The following is a 21,666-nucleotide window of genomic DNA, read 5'->3' on the forward strand; positions in this document are numbered from 1 at the left end:
TAATAGTTAAAAAGAAAAAAAAATTTGCATTAAACATAAATATTAGCAACATTGTTTAAAAATAATTTTAATATTTTTTATTAAAAATAACTCGTAATTTATTAAATTATATATATACAGAATACACATTTAGATTTTCTACCATAAATATTGTCCAATTAAAAAAATGATTATTTTTGGCTAATTTTAAAAAAATACAATTAATTACAATAATAACTATTATTATTGATATTTCATAAACGTTTTCAAACTTAATTATTTACCATCGAAGTAAATAAAAAAGGTTTTTTTTTTTTTTTTTGACCATTTACCTTTTTTTTTTAAAAAAAATATTATTTCATAAAACACACCCTTCCAATGGTAGGGCCTGCCGGAGAGCGACTCCATGGCTACTGAGGGAAGAAGCCAAATGAGCCATCAAATACAGAAGACTGAGAAAAAGGGAACTCGCAGTGATCGGAGATGGGCGAAGGAACTCCTAAGCTCTACGCCAACTAACCCAAGAAAGGTACCATTCCCCGATTCTTCGTTTCTTTCTAGTTTAGCCTCAAAGTGTTTACTCCAAGAACTGATCCGCTTCAATCATTGATTTCAATTATTGCGGTTTTGATTTTGATTGATGATCGATCTCCTTTCGCTTTTGTTTTTGTTTTTCCATCTGTAAACAGCTTAGGTTGTGCAATTTCAAGATCAGCACAAAGTCAGAGACGCTTCTTTTTCACCGGCGCCACAAGTATCGACGAACATGGGATCTGCGTCTTCCCCACCGCCGCCGCCGCCGCCTCCAAAGGAACCATTTGCAAGGCGATATAAATTCATATGGCCCATGCTTTTGACTGTAAACCTTGCTGTTGGAGGTAATTTTCCTCTCTTCTTCCATGGTTTGTGTATCAGTTTCTGGTTGCTGTGTTAACTTGTTTGATCGAATCCGTTAAATACCTAATCGGGAGATCGAGTTTTGTTATTCGGTTGTTAATGGAGCCTCGTACAAATTTTGATACAGTTCAGCCAGAGAAAATTCATCCCCTGCTCAACATCCTCCCAAAAATCTGGTCAATCTACATTACCCACTTTGATCTTTGGGTTACTTAATATAATGTTTTCTATTTCTAAATGTTCATATTTCTCATTCATTCCATAGATACCTACTGCAAATCACTTTGTGCCAAAACTGAACAAACTCGTACATAAATATATCCAGAGCCATTCTGATAATAAAAGCATAAAATCAGGGACCTGTTTGATGTCAATCTCTTACTTGAACACATCGGGGGGTTGCGAAGGCTTAGGGGTTGGAAGGAAAAGGGGGCATTAAGCTTCAACCATCACATTTTTGTATAATTGTATCTTTTATCGTCTTGGTTTCTTTTGTTCCTCAAGACGGAACTTTCCTTATACATGGAGAGAGATCGAAATGGTTGACGACATGGGGAATTGAATATGTCGTTTGTGAGATCCCATATCGGTTGGAGAGGTGAACAAAACATTCCTTATAAGGGTGTGGAAACTTCTCCCAAGCATACGCGTTTTAAAACCGTGAGGCTGACAGCGATACGTAACGGGCCAAAACGGACAATATGTACTAGCGGTGAGCTTGAGCTGTTACAGTGCTCTTGAATATAAATTAGTGTCTAAAGTTGAGAATATGGTATGCACGTATTAATCCGTAATAGAACGATTTATTCTCGTTTCCCACCAGGGATGGGATGAACTCCCCCACACTTTCATACTGCTCCACAGCTCTTTTTCAAGGAATTATAGGATAGCAGCAATATTCTAATACGTTTTTTCACCTTTTGCTCTTGCATGAACTGAAACAAGTCTTTAAATTGTGTAGCTTATCTGTTTATGAGGACAAAGAAGCAAGATGAACATGATGTAGCTGAAGAAGAGGCTGCCTCGGATTCAGCTAAAACTGCCAGGATTGCTGCTCCTGTTGTTGAGGAATCATTGGCCAGAGCAGCCATTGTGGAGCCAGTGAAGGTAAGGGAACCAATTCCGGTGGATCAGTAGCGTGAGCTTTTCAAGTGGATTTTGGATGAGAAGCGCAAGATCAATCCTAAAGATCGTGATGAGAAGAAGCGCATGGATGAAGAGAAAGCAATTCTCAAAGAGTTCATCAGAGCAAAATCTGTTCCTTATCTATAAACTTTCCAAATTGTAGCAACCAAACACATTGGCTGTGTTTTACATTGAATGTTGTTGATTTTTGCGGTCCTAAAATGATTTTGTACGTTTCAAATCCTCTCACCACCCCATCCCCACATGCTAGTTGATAAGGGTGAACACGGTTGCATCCTGATAACCTGCAATAAAATTTGGTAGGCCTCTATCGATCTCGGAACAGAATTTCAGATACCGAATGTTCGTCTTATCGACATCGGTACAGAATTTCAGATACCAAATGTTCGTCTTTGGTGTCTCTGGTTTTTGTATGAGGAGAAAACATCCATTTTATTAGCTCCCAACTGGAGAGAAAATCCAAGGGAACGTGTAACAGCCCAAACTCACAGTTAGGAGATATTATCCGTTTTGGTTCGTTACGCATTGTCATCTGCCTCACGATTTTTAAAACGCGTGTGTTAGGAAGGGGTTTCCACATCCTTTGTTCCCCTTTTCAACCAATATGAGATTTCACAATCCATCTCCTTTAGATGCCCGTGTACGTGTTGGCTCCTTCATTCCTCTCTCCAACACCTCTCCAATTAAACTAGGATCCTTCATTCCTCTCTAATCTCACAATCCACCCTCTTGAGGGGCCAACGAACTTCCTAGTTCACTGAGGCCAGTGTACTTGCTGGCTCCTTCGTTCCTCTCTCCAACACCTCTCCAACTGATCTAGGATCTCACAATCCACTCTCTTGATTGTCTCGGTCATGCTTATCCAGGACATGTTGTCCATTTCCGCATGTATGTTCCAAACCCCTTTTACATGCTTTCATCTTAGATAGGCTTTTACCATTTCATGTTTTATCAATACAGGGGTGTATGACCATTCACCAAAATTAGGGGGTGTGTATGACTGTTCACCAAAATCATGTCTACATCTGCCATGACTAAAATGTCCCAAAATGTACGGTAATTGATATAAAATGTCCCAGGACTAAAACATTTTTCGAAAACGTGACTTGAGGCTCGAACATATGCTTACGTTGTGACACTGTAGGGCCTAACAATACAATACCCTCCTTTAACTTCTACAATGGTAATAATATTTTATCCACTTTAAATATAAAGGTCTCCTACCACTTAGCTAAGCGATGAGAATGAAGATTTATAAACTCATGATATACACTAAAATCTTCACAACATGTTTTTGCCCCCACGCAAGATTGAACAACATACCTTTAATGTACAAAACTAACGCTCTACCACTGAGCTATAAGGGCTCCTACAATGGTAATATTTTATCAAGATCAACTACTTTCAGACCTTTAGTTTACAAGACTAACGCTCTACCATTGAGCTATAAGAACTTCTACAATAGTATCATATTATCCACTTTGAATATGAAGACCTCATATTGTATTCCTTCCTTATAAATCCATGATCAACCACTTTATAAAATTTATGATATACTTACGAATACAATAAAAATTTCATAAAATGTTTTTGCCCCCAAACAAGATTGAACTACAAACCTTCAATTTACAAGAAGGACACTCTTCCACTAAGCTATAAGGACTTCTACAATGTTTTAATATTGTCCACTTTAAACATAAGCTCTCGTTGCTTTTAGTTTTCCCCAAAAGGTATGGTATCAATTTTTGCCCCCACATAGGATTGAACTATGGAACCTTTAGTTTACAAGACTAACACTCTACCACTAATCCATAAGAGCTTCTATAATTGTGTCCTAGTATCCACTTTGAGCATAGACTCTCATGGCGTTGCTTTTAGTTGTGTTCAGACCCCTGGCCAGTCAAGCTTCAAGTTCAAGGGACCAGAGCAGAAATAGTCCCGAAGATGATCTCGACATTAAAGGCAAGGAAGATGCTCGCCCATGGTGCTTGGGGGATATTGGCTCATGTGGTGGAAATAGGGCGGACCGTGGTGAGCATTGACTCAGTACCAATAGTGAGAGAATTCACTGGCGTATTCCGAGAAGATCTCCTCAACCTACCCTCAAAGCGTGATGTGGAATTCGAGATTATACTTGAGCCGAGAACAACCCCTATTCAAGAGCCCCGTACAGAATGACCCCTACTGAACTGAAAGAACTAAAGTTGCAGATCCAGGAGCTACTGAACAAAGGCTTTATACGTCCAAGTGTGTCCCCTTGGGGAGCCCAGTGATATTTATGAAAAAGAAGGACAAATCTATGCACTTATGCATGGACTATCGGCAGCTTAAAAAAGTGACAATTAAGAACAAATACCCTTTACCTCGGATCGACAACCTATTCGATCAGTTGCAAAGCAGTTATGTTTTCAAAGATCGACTTACGATCAGGCTACCATCAGTTGAGTATTAAAGAGAGTGATATCTCAAAAACAATCTTTCGCACAAGGTATGAACATTATGAGTTTAGGGTAATGTCGTTTGGTTTGACTAACGCTCCACCAAATTTATGGGGCTAATGAACAAAGTGTTCAGAGAATTCCTAGACAACTTCGTGATCGTGTTCATCGATGATATCCTGGTGTATTCCAAGACAAGTGAGCAATACGAGGAACAACTCAAGAAGGTGTTGACCACTTCGAGGACGAACAAGTTCTATGTAAAGTTCTCAAAGTGCGAGTTCTAGTTAGAAAAGGTAGGATTCCTTGGACATGTGGTGTCACGAATGGGGATCACCGTAAATCCAACAAAGATTGAAGTAGTGACGAAATGGCCTCGTCCGACCACTGTGACTGAAGTACGAAGTTTTCTTGGTTAGCAGGGTATTATCAGTGGTTTGTGCAGGATTTCTTCAAGATCGCCACCCCCCCCCCCCCCCCCCCCCCCCCCCCCCCCCCCCCCCCCCCCCCCCCCCCCCCCCCCCCCCCCCCCCCCCCCCCCCCCCCCCCCCCCCCCCCACACTGAGTTGACCAAGAAGAGAGATTCGTTCACCTGGAATGATCATTGCGAGGATAGTTTTCGAGAACTCAAAAGAGGCTGGTGATAGCCCAGATACTTACTGTGCTGTCAGGAAATAGGGGCTTTGTTGTATACAGTGATGCTTCAAAAAAGGGGTTAGGTTGTGTCCTCATGCATCAAGGGAAGGTTATTGCTTATGACGTGGAGATACTCATAAATACTTCTTTACTTAGGAGTTAAACATGAGACAACGTAGGAGATTAGAGTTGGTCAAAGACTATGATGTGGAGATATTCTATCAAATGGGAAGGCGAATGTGGTAGCTGATGCGTTGAGCCGAAAGTCAGCACACACGTTTGCTCTAATCACCTCGCATAAAGCTATCTAACAAGATTTGGAACGCACCGGTGTAGCTGTGCCCATGGGGGAAGTCGTAGCTCAATTGACGCAGCTGACAGTAAAACTAACCTTGAGGCAACGTCTTATTGATTGACAACATGTGGATCCAGAATTGGACGAAAAAGACAATTAATAGACGCCAATCAAATAGAGGAGTTCTCATTGACAGCTGATGGGGGACTCATGTACCATGGGCGGTTGTGTGTTCCAACTGATGAAGAACTAAAGTTAGAGATCCTAACCGAGGCTCACTACTCACCATTCGCCCTACATCCTGACAGTACCAAGATGTATAAGGATTTGAAACGACATTATTGGTGGGGAATATAAAACGTGATGTAGCCGAGTTTGTGAGCAAGTGTCTAGTTTGCCAACAAGTCAAGCAACAAGGTAGAAACCAGCGAGACTATTACAACCACTTAGCATACTTGAATGGAAGCGGGAAAACATCGCCATGGATTTTATCGTGGATTACCCAGGACGGTGAGAGGGTACACAGTTATATGGGTTGTGGTTGACAGGCTCACAAAGTCAGCTCACTTTTTTCAGGGAAGTCCACCTATTCTGTGGATAAATGAGCTCAGTTGTACTTAAAGGAAGTAGTAAGACTGCATGGAGTACCAATATTCATTGTGTCAGACAAGGATCCCCGTTTCACATCAAAGTTTTGGAAAAGGCTTCAGCAAACATTAGGTATGTTGGGTTTTATGTCCTAAAACTCATAGTTTGTAAACAAAAACATATTCTATTTTCAATAAAGTTATTATTGATATTTATTCAGTAAAGATTGTTATTGAATAAAGTGAACTTTACGATCATTAATCTAAATCCAATAAACTAAGAACACTCTGGCTATAGTATGATTACTTGAACTATATGTAGAGACATAAAAGTGGATCAAGTTCAAATATATAGTCAAAATGATCTATAGTATAAGGATAAGGCTGAGTACCTTATTCTGGGAACACTATGAATGCGGCTCACTTTTGTAGATGATATAAACAATGTGATCACTAAATTGTACATGTGAAGACATGTGAGTGGGGGCATACTATGCAATGAGTATTGCATAAGATCGAACCATGAAGAAAATCACTCTCTCTTTATAATGTCATTTACTGTTGAGACTGATTTTCTTTTGATTCGATGACCTAGGTAACTCGATCTTAATCCTGAGCTAACCATGAACTCCTGTTCATTTAGAATTATCCTTAGATTTGCATAGGTGAGAGTGGCTCGAGTTCGCCACTCAATAGGCCTCCCATTTCAGAGGTAAGACTGGGTGAATAACTGGGGACGTGGGGTGCAAGATGAAATTCGCTCCTACCCACTTTTAGGGATAGAAGAGAGGTAGTTCCCTTAAGTACTTACTCCAGGTCTTGAACAAGGGCCCCATTCACTCATTGGCCTGAGAGGGATTTGGTTTACTGGTTGGACCACAAACCAATTGTTCATAAGAGAATCAGTGGGACATAAGGAACAAAAAGTAACTTCAGGGGTAAAACGGCTAATTGACCCAGCCCTAGTTACGAACAACCTGTGAAGGATCAACTTACTAATCATGATTATATCAAATGGACAGAAATATATCTATATTGAGGGGAGTGCAACTACTAGGCTATAGTGGAGTGTCCCAGTAGTTAACGAATGTTGGTTAACAAGGTTAATGAGTTTAACTAGTTAATCTTGGATCGTTGAAGCCCATGATCTATAGGTCCATTAGGTCCCTCTGCTAGCTCATATCGGACTAAACCATAGAACATTGTGACGAGTGAGTTCGAAGTGTTCGAATTCAAATTATGGAATATGCGCTACATATATACGATATATTTAACTGCATTTTTGTTTTATTTACGAATTAAACAAAAAGAGAGAATTTGAGATATTTAAATAAGATTTAAATATCTTAATCAATTATGTGTCGGAATTGATTGAGATTGACATTTGAATTAATACTAAATATTAATTAAATAGTTTAATTAATCATTTAATGTTACTTTAATTTGCAATTAATTATTCAAATTAATTGTTGAATTAAAATGAAGAAAGTCAAAATGTTGACTTAAATCCATGTTAGTGGAATTTTGAGGTGTCAAAATTTGGTTTAACCAAACTTGCATGCTGCCAAATAAACCCCACAAATTTGAGTGGAATTTTGAGTGTCAAAATTTGGTGATCTCAAATTTGCATGAACATGCAAACATGACTCTTTAAATAGAGTGATCATGGTACATGGAAGGTTTCTTCCTTAAAAAAGACCTTGAGAAAATTCTCACAAGCTCTCTCTTCATATATACTAAATCACTCCCAAGTTTAGTCACTCACTGGATTCCACAATCCCATTCTAAGGCTAGAGGATAGTGGAGAAGACACTAGTGGTGGTTCGAAATTGGTTCGTGAGAAAAAAGAAATTTGAACTATAAAAAGTCAGTATTCAAATTCATTAAGTTTTAATACTTATGAACATGTTAGTTATTTACTATAATTGATGTTCTAAAAGTGCCTAAGATCCAAATTGCTTCCGCATGTGTTATATTAACGTCATCGAGGTACACGACTAGAGTTTCGTACAACATTTCACCCACAGACGCATGGGCAAATTGAACGCTTAAACCAAGTTCTGAAGGACATGCTACGAGCCTGTATGCTAGACTTTGCAAGCAGCTGGGACACACACTTGCATCTCATAGAGTTCTCTTATAACAACAATTATCTCCAGTGTGTTGGGATGAAGTATGGAAACACAAGTTGTTAAGCCCTAACTTAGTGCAAGCAACTAATGAGGCTATTCAAAAAATAACGACTAGAATGCATACGACCCAAAGCAGGCAAAAGAGTGTGCTAATGTGAGATGAAGGGATTTGGAATTTTCAATGGGACACAAAGTATTCCTTAAGGTGGCCCACATGAAGGGCATTCTTAGGTATGGGAGCAAAGGAAAGTTAAGCCCACGCTTCATTGGACCATTTCAGATCTTGGAGCGAGTGGGACAAGTAGCTTACCGATTGGCTCTACCACCTGTGCTTTTAGGAGTCCACAATGTGTTCCATGTATCGATGCTGCAACTATACATAGCAGATCCATCGCATGTGATAGATTTAAAACTCCTGCAATTGGATAAGAGTTTGAACTATGAGGAAGAACCAGTGCAAATTGTGGCTAGAGAAGTGAAGACCTTGCGTAGTCGAGAGATCGCGTTTGTCAAGGTATTATGACGAAATCACCGGCTAGAAGAAGCCACTTGAGAACGGAAAGAAGAAATGATGATCAACTAGCTTGAGCTCTTCCAAGCTAAAGGCTCAAGATAAAGGGAGGGAGCGTAGACCTTGTGCATTTAAGTGAAGTTCCCTTTGGGGAGTATTGTAAGACCCAAGTTCTGAGCACAAGGCCCAATTCAAAATAATAATAAAATAAATAAATTGTACGGTTAAGCTATTTAGCCAAACCCTTAGCCAGCTGCCAACCTCATTTTTTACAAGAAGCCTGAGCCAAGTGAGCCACTCACAAACCTTAAGCGGCTGCCCTCCCTTTTTTCTTTATCATCTTCTTCCTTAAGCTGCCGCCACCCAACGTATACATCATCCCGCCATCGACTATTGCCCACATCACCCCGCGCTCCTTTGCACATCAGACAACTGTCGCCCATCACTCACATGGCCGCCATAAGTGAACGCCACCGCCGTCGCTGGAACCGACATTTAGAGGAGTAAACGCAACTAAGGTACTACGCGGTTTCTTCTCGGGATAGTTAGGATTAGAATCAACCACTACGTAGGAAGAAGGCTCGGTTTGAGTGGGAATGGAACCGTTATCGATTAGGAAAGGCTAGGAAAACAGCTCTCCAAGTAAGAGATTTTCCTATTTAAATTAAATGTTTTGTTTTCATTGTATGGTTGTGTAGTGTTTCGATCATGCAAACAAACATTATGAGACCTGTTGTATGCATGACAATATTTGATGATTGATAAACATTGTGAGTTGTATGACATAAGGTATGTTTGTCCATGAAATCAAATGTTTTGGGATCTAATGCATGCATGTTGTGTTTGTGATAATAGTTACACCCTATGTGTTTCGGGTAACTAGCCACTGATAGTCACTCTTTAGGGTGATTGCAGAAAATGATTTTCAAGGTAAGGGTTACACGCTATGTGTCTCGGGTAACCAACCTTCCATAATCATTTTAAGGCAGTAAGGAGGGATGTTGATTTTCTTGTGGTAATGGTTACAAGTTGTGTGTTTCAGGTAACTAGCCACTAATAGTCACTCTTCGAGTGATTTCAGAAAATGGTAATCAAGGCCAAGGTTACATGCGGTGTGTTTCGGGTAACCAGCCATTGATAACAATTTTAAGGAGTAAAGGAGGATGTCGATTTTCATGTGGTAATAATTATAGGCTGTGTGTTTCGTGTAATTAACCACTAAGGTCTAGGAGGATGTTGATTTTCATGTGGTAATAATTACAGGCAGTGTGTTTCGTGTAATTAACCACTAAGGTCTAGGAGGATGTCGATTTTCATGTGGTAATAATTACAGGCTGTGTGTTTCGTGTAATTAACCACTAAGGTCTCTCGATTTTGTTTGATATTCGTGTGATGATTTATGTATTTGACCCCAATAGGGGAGTTCCTTACTGAGTATTTTAATACTCACTTTGTTTTTTAAACGATTTTCAGGCGACGCTGTGGCACGAAGGCGATGAGTAGGGTGGAGAAGTCCGTCATGAGGCGACTCAAGGACTTTATGTTTTTATTGAAATTTCTTTTTATTGATAGACGTTTTCTCACTTTTGGTCGTTGATTTAAACTATAGTTGTGAACACCTAGTTTATAGGAATTAGGTAGTCGGTTATCGTTTGATTTTAATTTCTTATGTTGTTTGAACATTTTTTTTCGTTGCATGTCTTCAACCTTTTTAAAGAGGTACCCGTACAAGATTTTAATAGATGACCATTTTTGCATATTTTTCATTTGTTTTAAAACTATAAAATTATTTTTCTTTGTAACGGCTCTAACTGCTATGTGTAAGAAAAGTCGAGTTGTAGGGGTATGATGATGAGAGAATGTGGAGTGGTTAAACCTAATCGATTCTCGCATGAATGCATGAGGCTACCCAATGTCACAGTCATGCTTGTTCAAGGCGTGTTGTCTATGGTCGCATGTTGGATGTCCTGGTCATTCTTATCCAAGACGTGTTGTCTATGGCTGCATGCTTGTTCCAAACTCCCTTTACATGCTTTCATCTTAGATAGACCTTTACCATTTTATGTCATGTCTACCCCGTCATAGTTAAAATGACTCCAAAAAGTACTCTAAAGAGATACAACTAGTTGTCAATTCTTTTATGCTATTTAAGCTGTGATGTTTCTTTTTTTGCTTAAAGCCATATAACGTTGCTTTCTTCATTTTCAAATGTATTTCCTCACTCACATTATCTAAAACATTTCTCGCAAACGTGACTCGAGGCTCCATCATACGCCGACATTGTCTCACAAAATTCTCACGGTTGACTTGTTCGCTGGATTAGAACAAGTGTCGCACGTTGCCACAAGAGTGGATTGTGATACCCAACTAACGCTCTATCACCAAGCTATAAGGGCTCTACAATGATATAATATTATTCACTTTAACCATAAGCTCTCATGGCTTTGCTTTCAGTCTCCCCAAAATGCCGCCTACTAATGGAAATGTTTTCCTTACTACTTCGAGCATAAAGGCCTAGATTGACGCTCTACCACTGTGATATAAAGGCTTCTACAATGGTATGCACCCTTAGTTTACAAGAATAACGCTCTACCACTGAGCTATAAGGGCTTCTACAATGGTATACACTCCATTCCATCTTATGATATTATGTTCTCAACTCCCTATGTTTTTGCCCCCACATAGGATTGAATTACAAACTTTTAGTTTACAAGACTAACGCTCTACCACTAAGCTATAAGGGCTTCTACAATGATATGATATTATCCACTTTGAACACAAGCTCTCATGATCTTGCTTTTAGTTTTCCAGAAAGCCTTGCACCAATAAAGATGTATTACATATTTATAAACCCACGATCAACCACTTAATAACTACTAACCTTTAGTTTACAAGACTAACTCTCTACCACTGAGCGATGGGGTTTCTACAATAGTATAAAATTGTCGACTTTAAGCATAAGCTCTCATGACTTTTCTTTTAGTCTCCATAGAATGCCTAATATCAATCCAATGGAGATGTATTTCTTACTTATAAATCCATGATCAACCCCTCAAGGCCGTAGAATGCTTCAATATTAGAAGTCAGGGACACTTGTAGCTTGATGTTTACTCATGAGTTAAGTTTATTAAGAATTAATAAAACCTAATAGTTAAGTAATTTAAGGAATTTTATCCATTCTTGTGTATAGTTTCTAAGATAGAATATTATCTATTCTCCTATTTAGTTTTTCTTAAGATGGATTTTCTTATCTGTAACTACTTGAAGTCATCTATAGATAAACCCTAGCTATCATGGAGTTTTCCATCTGATGTCTCCATGTATATTTCTCCTTACATCTTTTCTCTTATGTTCTTTATGTTTTTCATGTTCTTTATTGGGATCGAATGTGTGAGTTGTGCGATCTAAAAAATGGTATTAAATCTAGAAAAGATTCACCATGATCCATGAAGATGAAAAATTCAAAGATCGAGATCGAAAAGTTTGATGGATAAGCAGGTTGAACCAGTTTCTGGAAGACCTTGTCTGGGAAGAGATGGTCACTTGTGTAGAGTTGTAATGGTGAGAATTCCTCAAGGATCGTTAAATTCTAGGGATGATCTAGTTGACGCTATTTAGAAACATAGTGGAAACTCAAGGATCGGTAGGCTTTTGGGTTGACCTAGTTGATGCTGTCAAGAAAAGCAGTAAATGCTCAAGTATTGGTAGGGTAGGGTTGATCCTGTTGATTGTCTAGAAATGTAGTAGAAGCTCAAGGATGGGTAGGCTTTAGAGTTGATCTAGTTGACACTATCTAGAAACGCAGTGGAAGCTCAAGGATCGAGAGGCTCTAAGGTTAATCCAATTGATGTTGTCCAACATAGTGGAAGCTTAAAGATTGATAAGTTCTAGGGTTGATCCAGTTGATGTTGTCTAGAAACATAATAGAAGCTCAAGGATTGATAGGCTCTAAGGTTGATCTAATTGTTGCTGTCCAAAAACGTGTCATTCAACATTGTCAAGGAGAAGACAGTATTGGATCTGTTAAAGACAACGTCAAATATGTATGAAAAGCTGTCGAACAAGACAGCCAGAGAAATGAACTCGAAGGTTAATTGAAAATTTCTTAAGTGTGTAACGAGTGCTAGATTGGACAGAGCAACTGTGAGTCAAAATTAGAATAACTTTGGGAGTTGGAGTCAAACTCCTTGAGTGGGAGGAGTTTTACCCATCAATGAAACACGAATGTGGAAGTGCTTTGAGAGGACTGAGCATGAGAGGCAAGCGATGCTCATGGAAGTGCTTCTTGACGTTAGCACACATGCATTCTTTGAGCCATCGTCTCATGCTTAAGGTGGAAAATTTCATAAGAAATTTCAACACCAACATTCACTCATAAAGGAGCATCGAACTAGATGTAAAAATCATAGAATAATATAGTTGTAGCAAGACCAAGAGGAGCGTCAGTACAACAGTTGTCACATGAAGGTAGTTAAGTAAAAAGTTGGTTGAAGGAACTGTGTTAAAAGCTTCTGGACTTTACTTCGGTAGGGATGCGACCATGACGATGAAATATTGTTATTAACCTGAGAGACTTAGAGAATATGTGTTGATGTCAAGATGACCACATTTAGGCATGCTCCCGTAGCTCATGTGAGGTTGTGTAGACCCTAGTTTTGCCATGGTTTTTCTAGCGAGTCTCAGGTCGATTATGAGAGTAGGACCCTAGTAGGATACCACATTCATTGAACAATTTTTCGTGCTTATGTTGTGAGTCTTAGAGACCATGGAAAGGTCAGCTAGTCATTGAAATAACTCATAAGTAGGAAAACTTAACCGTTAACTAATTTGAGGAATGTTATCTATTCTCCTTTCATTATTATTATTAAGAATTTTTTAAAAGTTTAAGGATGTTATTGAAAAATTAAAAATTAAACACGTATTTTTATTAATTTATTGCTTTTTAACCTTCTTTATTATTATTATTATTATTATTATTATTTTATTATTCATTGCCCGTAATCGGACACGTCATTTTATTCTAATTCCAATTGATACCCAAATAAAAGTCAAATAAACCACCGACGAAGCCTTTCATTCCTCCGTCGCGCTCACAAGTTCCACGGCCTTCTTCTCCAAAATCTCCTCTCCAGATCGTCGGAAATCTCCGCCGCTTCGATGGCCTCCTACGGCACCATCCCTACCACCGCCCCCTCTGGAACTTCCTCCGATCTCGAATTCGTCTCCCGCGCCAAACAGCGCCTCAAAGCCGGCCTCGCCACTCGCGTTCCATGGAGGCTCATGTTCGATTTCCACTCCTTCAATCTTCCCTTCAACTTCCACGAGGCCTTCTCTCGTATCAAGAACAACCTAGCTTACTTCCGTATGAATTACGCCATCATTGTTCTCATAATCCTGCTCTTGAGCCTCTTGTGGCATCCGATCTCCCTCATCGTCCTCGCCGCCATGCTTGCCGTTTGGTTGTTCCTGTATTTCCTACGCGATGAGCCTCTCTTCTTCTTCGGCCGTCTGATTGCCGATCGAGTAGTTTTGGCTGTGCTCGCGGTGCTCACGCTCGCGTTCTTGTTTCTGACCAACGCAACGCTCAATATCCTGCTTTCGATTCTGATCGGTGCTGTGCTTGTGCTGATTCACTCCGCTGTGAGGAAGACGGATGATCTGTTCTTGGACGAAGAAGCTACTGCAGTCTTCACCGTCGGCTCCAATGCTCCTGGTTCTTCAACTTCCTTCTAAATCATTGTAATGTTTAATTCGATTTCATTGATCATTTGCAAGTTAATGCTGTGTTTATTCTTCGATTTTCTTGTTTTGATTGCGTTCGATCATTTATTGCGCCATCAATTAACCAACAGAGGATTCGAAGATCTTGAATCTTCTTACTATTCACGCAGAATTGGGGATTCGGATTTTCCTAGAAAGGAACCACCAAATTTATGCTCTCGAATTTCTCAATTTAGGGCTTTTGGGCACTAAAATAATTTTAGAAAAATAACTCAATTATTGCCCATCAACCCCACGAATTATTATTTTATTAATTTCTTCCCATTTAATTTAAAAATTAGATAATTGATTCAATTTTTTAATTCGACTTTCTTTGACCTTAACTTGAGTTAGAGCATAGCTTAACAAATTATTCCAATTTGGGTTTTACTTTAAAAGAATGAGTTTTTATTTTTTAATTTTAAAAAATATTTTTTTAATTTTAATTTTATGTGGACGGAGAGATTAAACATTAAAAATATAAAATATTTTTCTAAACTTTTAATTTATATTTTGAATTAGAAAAAATGTTAGAATATATCAGCAATATATTAGATATAAAATATTAAATTTAGAAATTTATTTGACCCAACATAAAAAAAAAATTATATTAAACTTATTAAATTAATTTTTTTTTTGAAAAAAACTTATTGAAAAATTTAAAATTAATAGATCACTTTCTTTAAACTTATTAACAAATTAAAGTTGAGAAATGAATTAAACTAAAAATTTAAAATTTAACCAAAAAAAAAAAAGTATATATTGAATAGATAATGAGTTATGATGAAAGAGAGGATTTGGAAGGTTAAGTGTTGTATGAAAATTTTAAAATTGGACCGAAACATAAACACACTAAAGAGGGATTTTTTTACTCACTTTCTCACTCCGCCGTGCTCGGAGTTAATTCCGGCCAAATTTACATCGATTTCGCCGTGAATTCCACCGGTTGTTCGACGATGGCTCACCAGACTTATGATCCTTACTATCTCTATCATCAACCAGACTCGAACTACAGTGACCGGAACAACATCAACACGCTCTTCATCTCCGGCCTCCCCGACGACGTCAAGGCTCGCGAGATTCATAACCTTTTCCGTCGTCGGCCGGGCTTCGATTCGTGCCAGCTCAAGTACACTGGGCGCGGCAACCAGGTTTTCGTTTCGTGTCCTTTTCTCTTCCCATTTTTTCCATTGTGGCCGAAGAAAGCTATTGTTAGCGAGGAATAGGAAGCGGAAAATATAGGATTGAAGAAAACGAGGGGGAAATTTTTAGGTTTGAGTTTAATTATTGTGTTGTTTGAAAATGCGCGAGAGGATGCTTTTGAGGGTAGCTTTTAATTTGTGATTTTAGCAGTTTTCTATCGTCTTGAATTTGGATACTGCAAGGATACAGATTGATTGGGGGGTTTTAAGCATCATCTGAGTTTACTTGTCTGACCAGGAATGCTAATTTTCCTCCCTTGTTTACTACTTGTTGAGGATTATTGACAGGAGCAGTCCTACATTGGTTAATTAAGAAGAAGATCACAGGTTTATAATTAAGGAACACTATTCCAGAATGAGGTTTATGATTTCTAACATGGTATCAGAGTCATGCCCTTAAATTAGGCATGCTAATAAAAGTCTCAAGTGTTGAACAAAGAAACTATGAGCCTCGAAAGTGTAGTCAAAGGTGATTCAAGTGTTGAACAAATGGTGTACTTTGTTCGAGGGCTCCAGAAAAGGAGACCTCAGGGGAGGTTCTATAGTGTACTTTGTTGGAGGGGAGGATTGTTGGATTATTGAGAAGAGCAATCCTACCTTGGCTAATGAAGAGGAAGATCGTAGGTTTATAATCAAGGAACAGGAATAAGGCTTTTTGGGGGAAACCAAAAGCTGGACAATACAATCGAGGTTCATGGTTAGCATTGTTATTAAATAGGAGATCGGTTCTTTTTCCATTCTTGCAAGCTTTGATATATTATATACCAAATTGGTTACGGTTTCTAATAGGTCCTTTTGCTTTCACAGGTTGTGGCGTTCGCCACCTTTTACAATCACCAATCAGCCGTGACAGCGCTTCATGCATTAAATGTAAGATTGTGTTCTATAGACAGTTTCATGCATGCGTTTGATTTCTCGTCAGTTGTTGAGCTGAGTAGAATTTGTTTATTTTTCTTTTGCATGTTGCATTCTATTTCTCCAGCAAGTTATGTTATTAGGAATTTGATCAGTATTGTGAAATTTTAATGTTGAAACATAATGGTTGGTGCTATACCAGGGAGTCAAATTTGACCCACAAAGTGGATCAGTTCTGCATATTGAACTCGCTAGGTCAAACTCTAGGAGAAAACATAAGCCAGGTGAGAGCTTCAAAATATGGTTTTCCTGTTAAGTCTAGTTACTATGCTAAGGTAATCTTTTGTTGTGATCGGATTCAATGTTGATCTGTACAGGCGGTGGAGCATATGTTGTGATAGATAAAAGGAAAAAAAGTGACTCCAATGCCCAGGAAACATCAAGCGAGGATGGTGAAATGCTTTTATCTCTAACATTTAACATTGTTTTCTTGTATCATATTTTTCTCTCCTACGTGTTTGAAATGTACTTTACCAAGATTCATTATGCAGATTTTTGTTATCTTTTTGCTTCCAATTTGTTTGCTCCTTATGTAGTCTAATTTCATTTGATACACTGCCACACAATCTTAATTGTGGGGCTTACGTGCATATTTGATGTTCCGTTATATATTCAGGAGGCAGTGAACCGGATGAACCATCAAAGAAAACCGAACAAAGGTTGGAAAAAGCATTAAACAAAAGTTTGATTACTCTCAAATATAATATTAGAGAATATAGCATCACTAGGATATAAAGCTTTTGTATTAAATCTTGTAAACTTTTTGCCTTGAGGTTGAGATTTTTGTTCCCGTCTTAACAATGCAGCAACGAGGCTGTGGTGGCTCCTGGTAATCCTCTATCTGCTCCATATGTATGTCATTCTATCTCTATTATTAGGATTAAGAACAAATGTAAAAGAATGCAATCTCATCTTTGTATTACAACGTCGAAGTAAATACTTCTGGTGTAGCTGTTAGTCTTATGTGGTCTGCATCTGTTTACTTTATGCCAATTCATCATGCAGATTAGTATTTTTCAAGTTTTGAATAGACCAGGTTTGGAAAATTATGTTTTTGAATTATATTGTTTGCCCACGATTGAATAAGGTGATGATGAACATTCTGCAGAAAATCGTTTGATGCTAATTTGAAAGTTGTGAAAAGTAAACATATTCCTTTCCAGTGAGTGATAGCTTTATTAGAGTTTAGCCATGCGATTCAATATGGTTTGCTTTATTTGATTTTTGATTGCTGCAGGAGCATCATGAAAAGAATGATGGTGGGCCATGCTCCACTTTGTTCATCGCAAATCTTGGTCCAAACTGCAATGAAGATGAACTGAAGGAAGTTTTGTCCAAGTGAGTTATACTCGCTCAATTGTTCTTTAACTACCTTTAGTGAGAATTGTGATGAAATTAAGTGCCATGATATTGTCTCCTTTACTGCTTTGTTTCTGTTAGGCCTCCTTTTGTGAACGTTAATGCTAGGAAGAATGATGTTAGTCCACCTATTGTACATGTTTATACTAGAAAGGGTTAAAAAAAATTGTGAGAAAGTTGTTAGATGTGTTAGACGAACACGACTCTTCACAATGGTATGATATTGTCCACTTTGAGCATAAGCTCTCATGGCTCTGCTTTGGGCTTCCCCAAAAGGCCTCATACCAATGGAGAGAGTATTCTTTGTATATAAACCCATGATCATTCCCTAAATTAGCCGATGTGGGACTTTCATCATCCAACACCTCCCCTTGAACAAAGTACGCCTCCCCTTATCGAGGCTCGACTCCTTTGGAGTCTTGTCATTTTTTACTATGCCTTCGAGGAGGGTTGACTCCTTTTCTTTTGGAGTCTTTTGTTCGACATTTGCTACTCGGATAGCCGTAGTAATTCTAGAGCTAATACGTGCAACAAACCCCGACTTTTGGAATGGATGCATTTATTAGATAAAAGGTCGACGTGGGCTCTGCTCATTGCTCTAATACCATGTTAGACGAACACGACTCTCCACAATGGTATGATATTGTCCACTTTGAGCATAAGCTCTCATGGCTTTGCTTTGGGCTTCCCCAAAAGGCCTCACACCAATGGAGAGAGTATTCTTTGTTTATAAACCCATGATCATTCCTTAAATTAGCCGATGTGGGACTTTCATCATCCAACACCTCCCCTTGAACAAAGCACACCTCCCCTTAATCGATGCTCGACTCCTTTGGAATCTTAGTCATTTTTTATTGCCTTCGAGGAGGCTTGACTCCTTTTCTTTTGGATTCCTTTGTTCGACATTTGAGGATTTACCAATCTATTGGCACGACTAAGTTTAGGGCATGACTCTGATACCATGTTAGACGAACACAACTCTCCACAATGGTATGATATTGTCCACTTTGAGTATAAGCTCTCATGGCTTTGCTTTGGGCTTCCCCAAAAGGCCTCATACCAATGGGGAGAGTATTCTTTATTTATAAACCCATGATCATTCCCTAAATTAGCCAATGTGGGACTTTTATCATCCAACAAGATGGAGGAACGTGCTCTGAGAGAGTGAGGCATCCTTTTATCTCGAGAATTTAGAGCATATTTGTGAGAGAAACAACCCTCTTGTATGGTGACATAAAGCTTCCCAGATACCTAACAATTTCTTGTTTCAATGAGGCGTTGACATATCACATTAGTTAATCCCGTTAAAATTGTATTTAAAATTGTTTGAACCTTAATTTCTTGAGAACGTTTATCCGTCATACCTTATATAATGTATGCTGCCAACTGCATCTAAGATACCCTAGTGCTCTACATCATTATGATGTCTCAGACTGTAGATATTTTATAAGTTCATTAGGTTGATTGCCAAATTTATCAAAGATACCACGATAAATGCTATGTTGGTAAGAGTTTTGTTGCGCCATTGGAATACTCAAAATGAACCGAACAATTATTATTCTTTATGAGAGCTGTATGGTGACATTCTTATGATGCCAGATATCCTGGATTCAACGTGCTCAAATTGCGTGCTAAAAGTGGAATGCCGGTTGCATTTGCTGATTTTGAGGTATGGAAAATTGCGTCAGGGAATTGTTGAAATTATATTATGCTCTACTTGTTCCTTGCTTTAATTCTTCATTGAACATAGTATTTTTTATAATCCTTAAGAATTTGAAGTTGAAATGGTTTTGTTTTAGATTTTTAGTTTTTTGTTGTTTTACTATTATCCAATCTACTGCACTGCGCATTGAGGACAAATCTTGCTTTAAATATATATATTTTTTCTTTATAAGAACATTACACTTTCAGAGCATGATCTTTGATGGAGGAGCCTGTTCTAGTAGAAATCTCTGCTGTTCTAAATATTCAAATGAGAAACTTTGAGCATTCTCAGATTTCAATTTAAAATGAACACGGAAGTAGTAGGCCTTCTGCTATGCTTAAAGAGTGATGAAGTACATTTTGAATATGACTTCTTTTTACTCGATTTTCTTATTCCAGGAAATTGAACAAGCTAGCAAGGTTATGGAGGAGCTTCAGGGCAGCATGCTACCATCATCAGACCGCGGGGGCATGCATATAGAGTATTTCTATATAAATTACATCTGAATCTTTATTAATGGCCTAAGTATATTATGACTGATTCATTTCTTTTATTAGGTACGCTCGGTCTAAAATGAGGAAGTCTTAGTTGAAAAGCACTGATCAGTCTAATATGATGCAAAAAGGCTGATGGATTTGCTGCGAGGAATGCTTGCTTGTGGTTATGGCCCACTCATTTGCTGCTGCTCTGAAGTTTTATGGCATTCATCAGTCTGGTATCCCTCCCTAAATAATGATTATCAATTATGTAAACTGATAAGTTCATTCACAGTTTAACTAGAAGCACATAGTTAAGTATCGTTACGTATTGGAAGTCGTTTCGTTTTTGGATTTTTAGTTTGATGAAGGCTGTTGCTATGGAGTAGGTAGGTTATCTCATGGTGTAAGTGTTTGGAGAAGCTTTCTAAGCTGAACCAGGAGCCAGGAGCTGACTTTAGCTTTCTTAGTCAAAAAAGATTGAAGAGAGGAAACAACCATTGCATGGACTGGGACTTAAAACTCATCATTAGCTTTGTGTTCACCTCACTTCTTAATCCATCCAATATTACAAAGGATTTGAGAATTTCTCAATTGGAAGAAATTTTTTAGAACTCCTGTAGTACCTACTTGTTTTCTTACCGGTGCTTTTTTCTAAGTAAATAGTTATTTAGTGTTGGGTTAGGAATCACGACTTCTACGATGGTATGATATTGTCCACTTTGAACATAAGTTCTGCTCTCATGGTTTTGTTTTGGGCTTCCCCGAAAGGCCTCGTTTTAGTGGAGATGTATTCTTTTCTTATAAATTCATGATCATTACCTAGATTAACCAATGTGGGACTCCATCCCAACAATCATCAACATATTGTTCAACTAAGATACTTGTCATAACCCCGTCTCCATTGGATTTGTTCTCGGGTACCATAAAAAAAGGAATCGATAGTCGATTAAAGGAAAATCACTCTTTACTTGGCTCTCATCATTCTCCTAACCGCTTAATTTGTATGGAAATTTTCCTAGTGATCTTGGGACAGTTTCGTTTTTTTTTTTTTTTTTTTGGGTTCTTTTTTATTATTGTTGTCAACAAATCAAGTCATGTCACAAACTTTCGTGTTGATGCGAAATTCTGCTCTAGAATATTGATTTTACTAGGATTTGGAAGGCTGTTTATTTCCTCATGAGGGGATTTGTCACCAACTTCGTAGTTGTTCCTGCATCATCTATTAGGGGCAGTTTTTGGCGTAGAGGACATTGATACGAGGGAGTTCTTGAACCAAGAAGTCAAGGGAAGAATTTAAGATCTTCCTCTCCATCTAAACTACCACCTAACTTATACATGAAGCAAAAACCTGCCATCCTAAGCCCTCATCTCCCTTCCTTTCTAATATGTCTACCCATGGCCTCCCGTAACGAACTAGATTCAATCCGTACAATCGATTGTCACTCTCCTTCCTCATGCGCCTTCTCTTATACCCATTTCTCATAGATGTCTATTAGAAACTAGCTTAGATCGATACGTTCGTTTGGAGTTGGCTTTAACATAAGCATCGCCTTTGACAATGAACATTTTGTGTTTTTCATCTTTGCTTATTGCCCAAATCACAATTTCTGGTAAATCATCATTTT

General features: G+C 38.4%; 3 protein-coding genes and 2 non-coding genes across 5 annotated transcripts; 3 read left to right on the top strand and 2 right to left on the bottom strand.

The window, feature by feature from the left end:
- The first annotated feature begins 361 nt into the window (after window positions 1-361).
- Window positions 362-2,336, top strand: LOC111494662. Its single transcript, XM_023144634.1, has 3 exons — window positions 362-508; window positions 674-857; window positions 1,838-2,336. Exons 1-3 carry the CDS (start codon window positions 386-388, stop codon window positions 2,011-2,013), a joined length of 483 nt encoding a protein of 160 aa, XP_023000402.1. The 5' UTR covers window positions 362-385; the 3' UTR covers window positions 2,014-2,336.
- A 1,432-nt stretch (window positions 2,337-3,768) lies between these two features.
- Window positions 3,769-3,841, bottom strand: TRNAT-UGU. The gene has a single exon. It is a non-coding gene; the product is annotated as a tRNA-Thr (tRNA).
- A 7,452-nt stretch (window positions 3,842-11,293) lies between these two features.
- Window positions 11,294-11,365, bottom strand: TRNAT-UGU. Its single transcript has one exon. It is a non-coding gene; the product is annotated as a tRNA-Thr (tRNA).
- A 2,266-nt stretch (window positions 11,366-13,631) lies between these two features.
- On the top strand, window positions 13,632-14,419 carry LOC111494658 (PRA1 family protein F3-like). Its single transcript, XM_023144631.1, has one exon. It carries the CDS (start codon window positions 13,779-13,781, stop codon window positions 14,352-14,354), a length of 576 nt encoding a protein of 191 aa, XP_023000399.1. The 5' UTR covers window positions 13,632-13,778; the 3' UTR covers window positions 14,355-14,419.
- Window positions 14,420-15,187: 768 nt separating this feature from the next.
- LOC111494642 (U2 small nuclear ribonucleoprotein B'' 2) lies at window positions 15,188-20,401 on the top strand. Its single transcript, XM_023144617.1, has 10 exons — window positions 15,188-15,532; window positions 16,391-16,453; window positions 16,641-16,722; window positions 16,816-16,890; window positions 17,115-17,157; window positions 17,305-17,350; window positions 17,736-17,836; window positions 19,457-19,526; window positions 19,961-20,043; window positions 20,120-20,401. The coding sequence occupies exons 1-10, from the start codon at window positions 15,338-15,340 to the stop codon at window positions 20,148-20,150; spliced, it is 789 nt and encodes a 262-aa protein (XP_023000385.1). The 5' UTR covers window positions 15,188-15,337; the 3' UTR covers window positions 20,151-20,401.
- Window positions 20,402-21,666: the final 1,265 nt, after the last annotated feature.

This window comes from Cucurbita maxima, unplaced genomic scaffold (assembly GCF_002738345.1).
Source record: "Cucurbita maxima cultivar Rimu unplaced genomic scaffold, Cmax_1.0 Cma_Scf00020, whole genome shotgun sequence".
Lineage (NCBI taxonomy): Eukaryota > Viridiplantae > Streptophyta > Magnoliopsida > Cucurbitales > Cucurbitaceae > Cucurbita > Cucurbita maxima.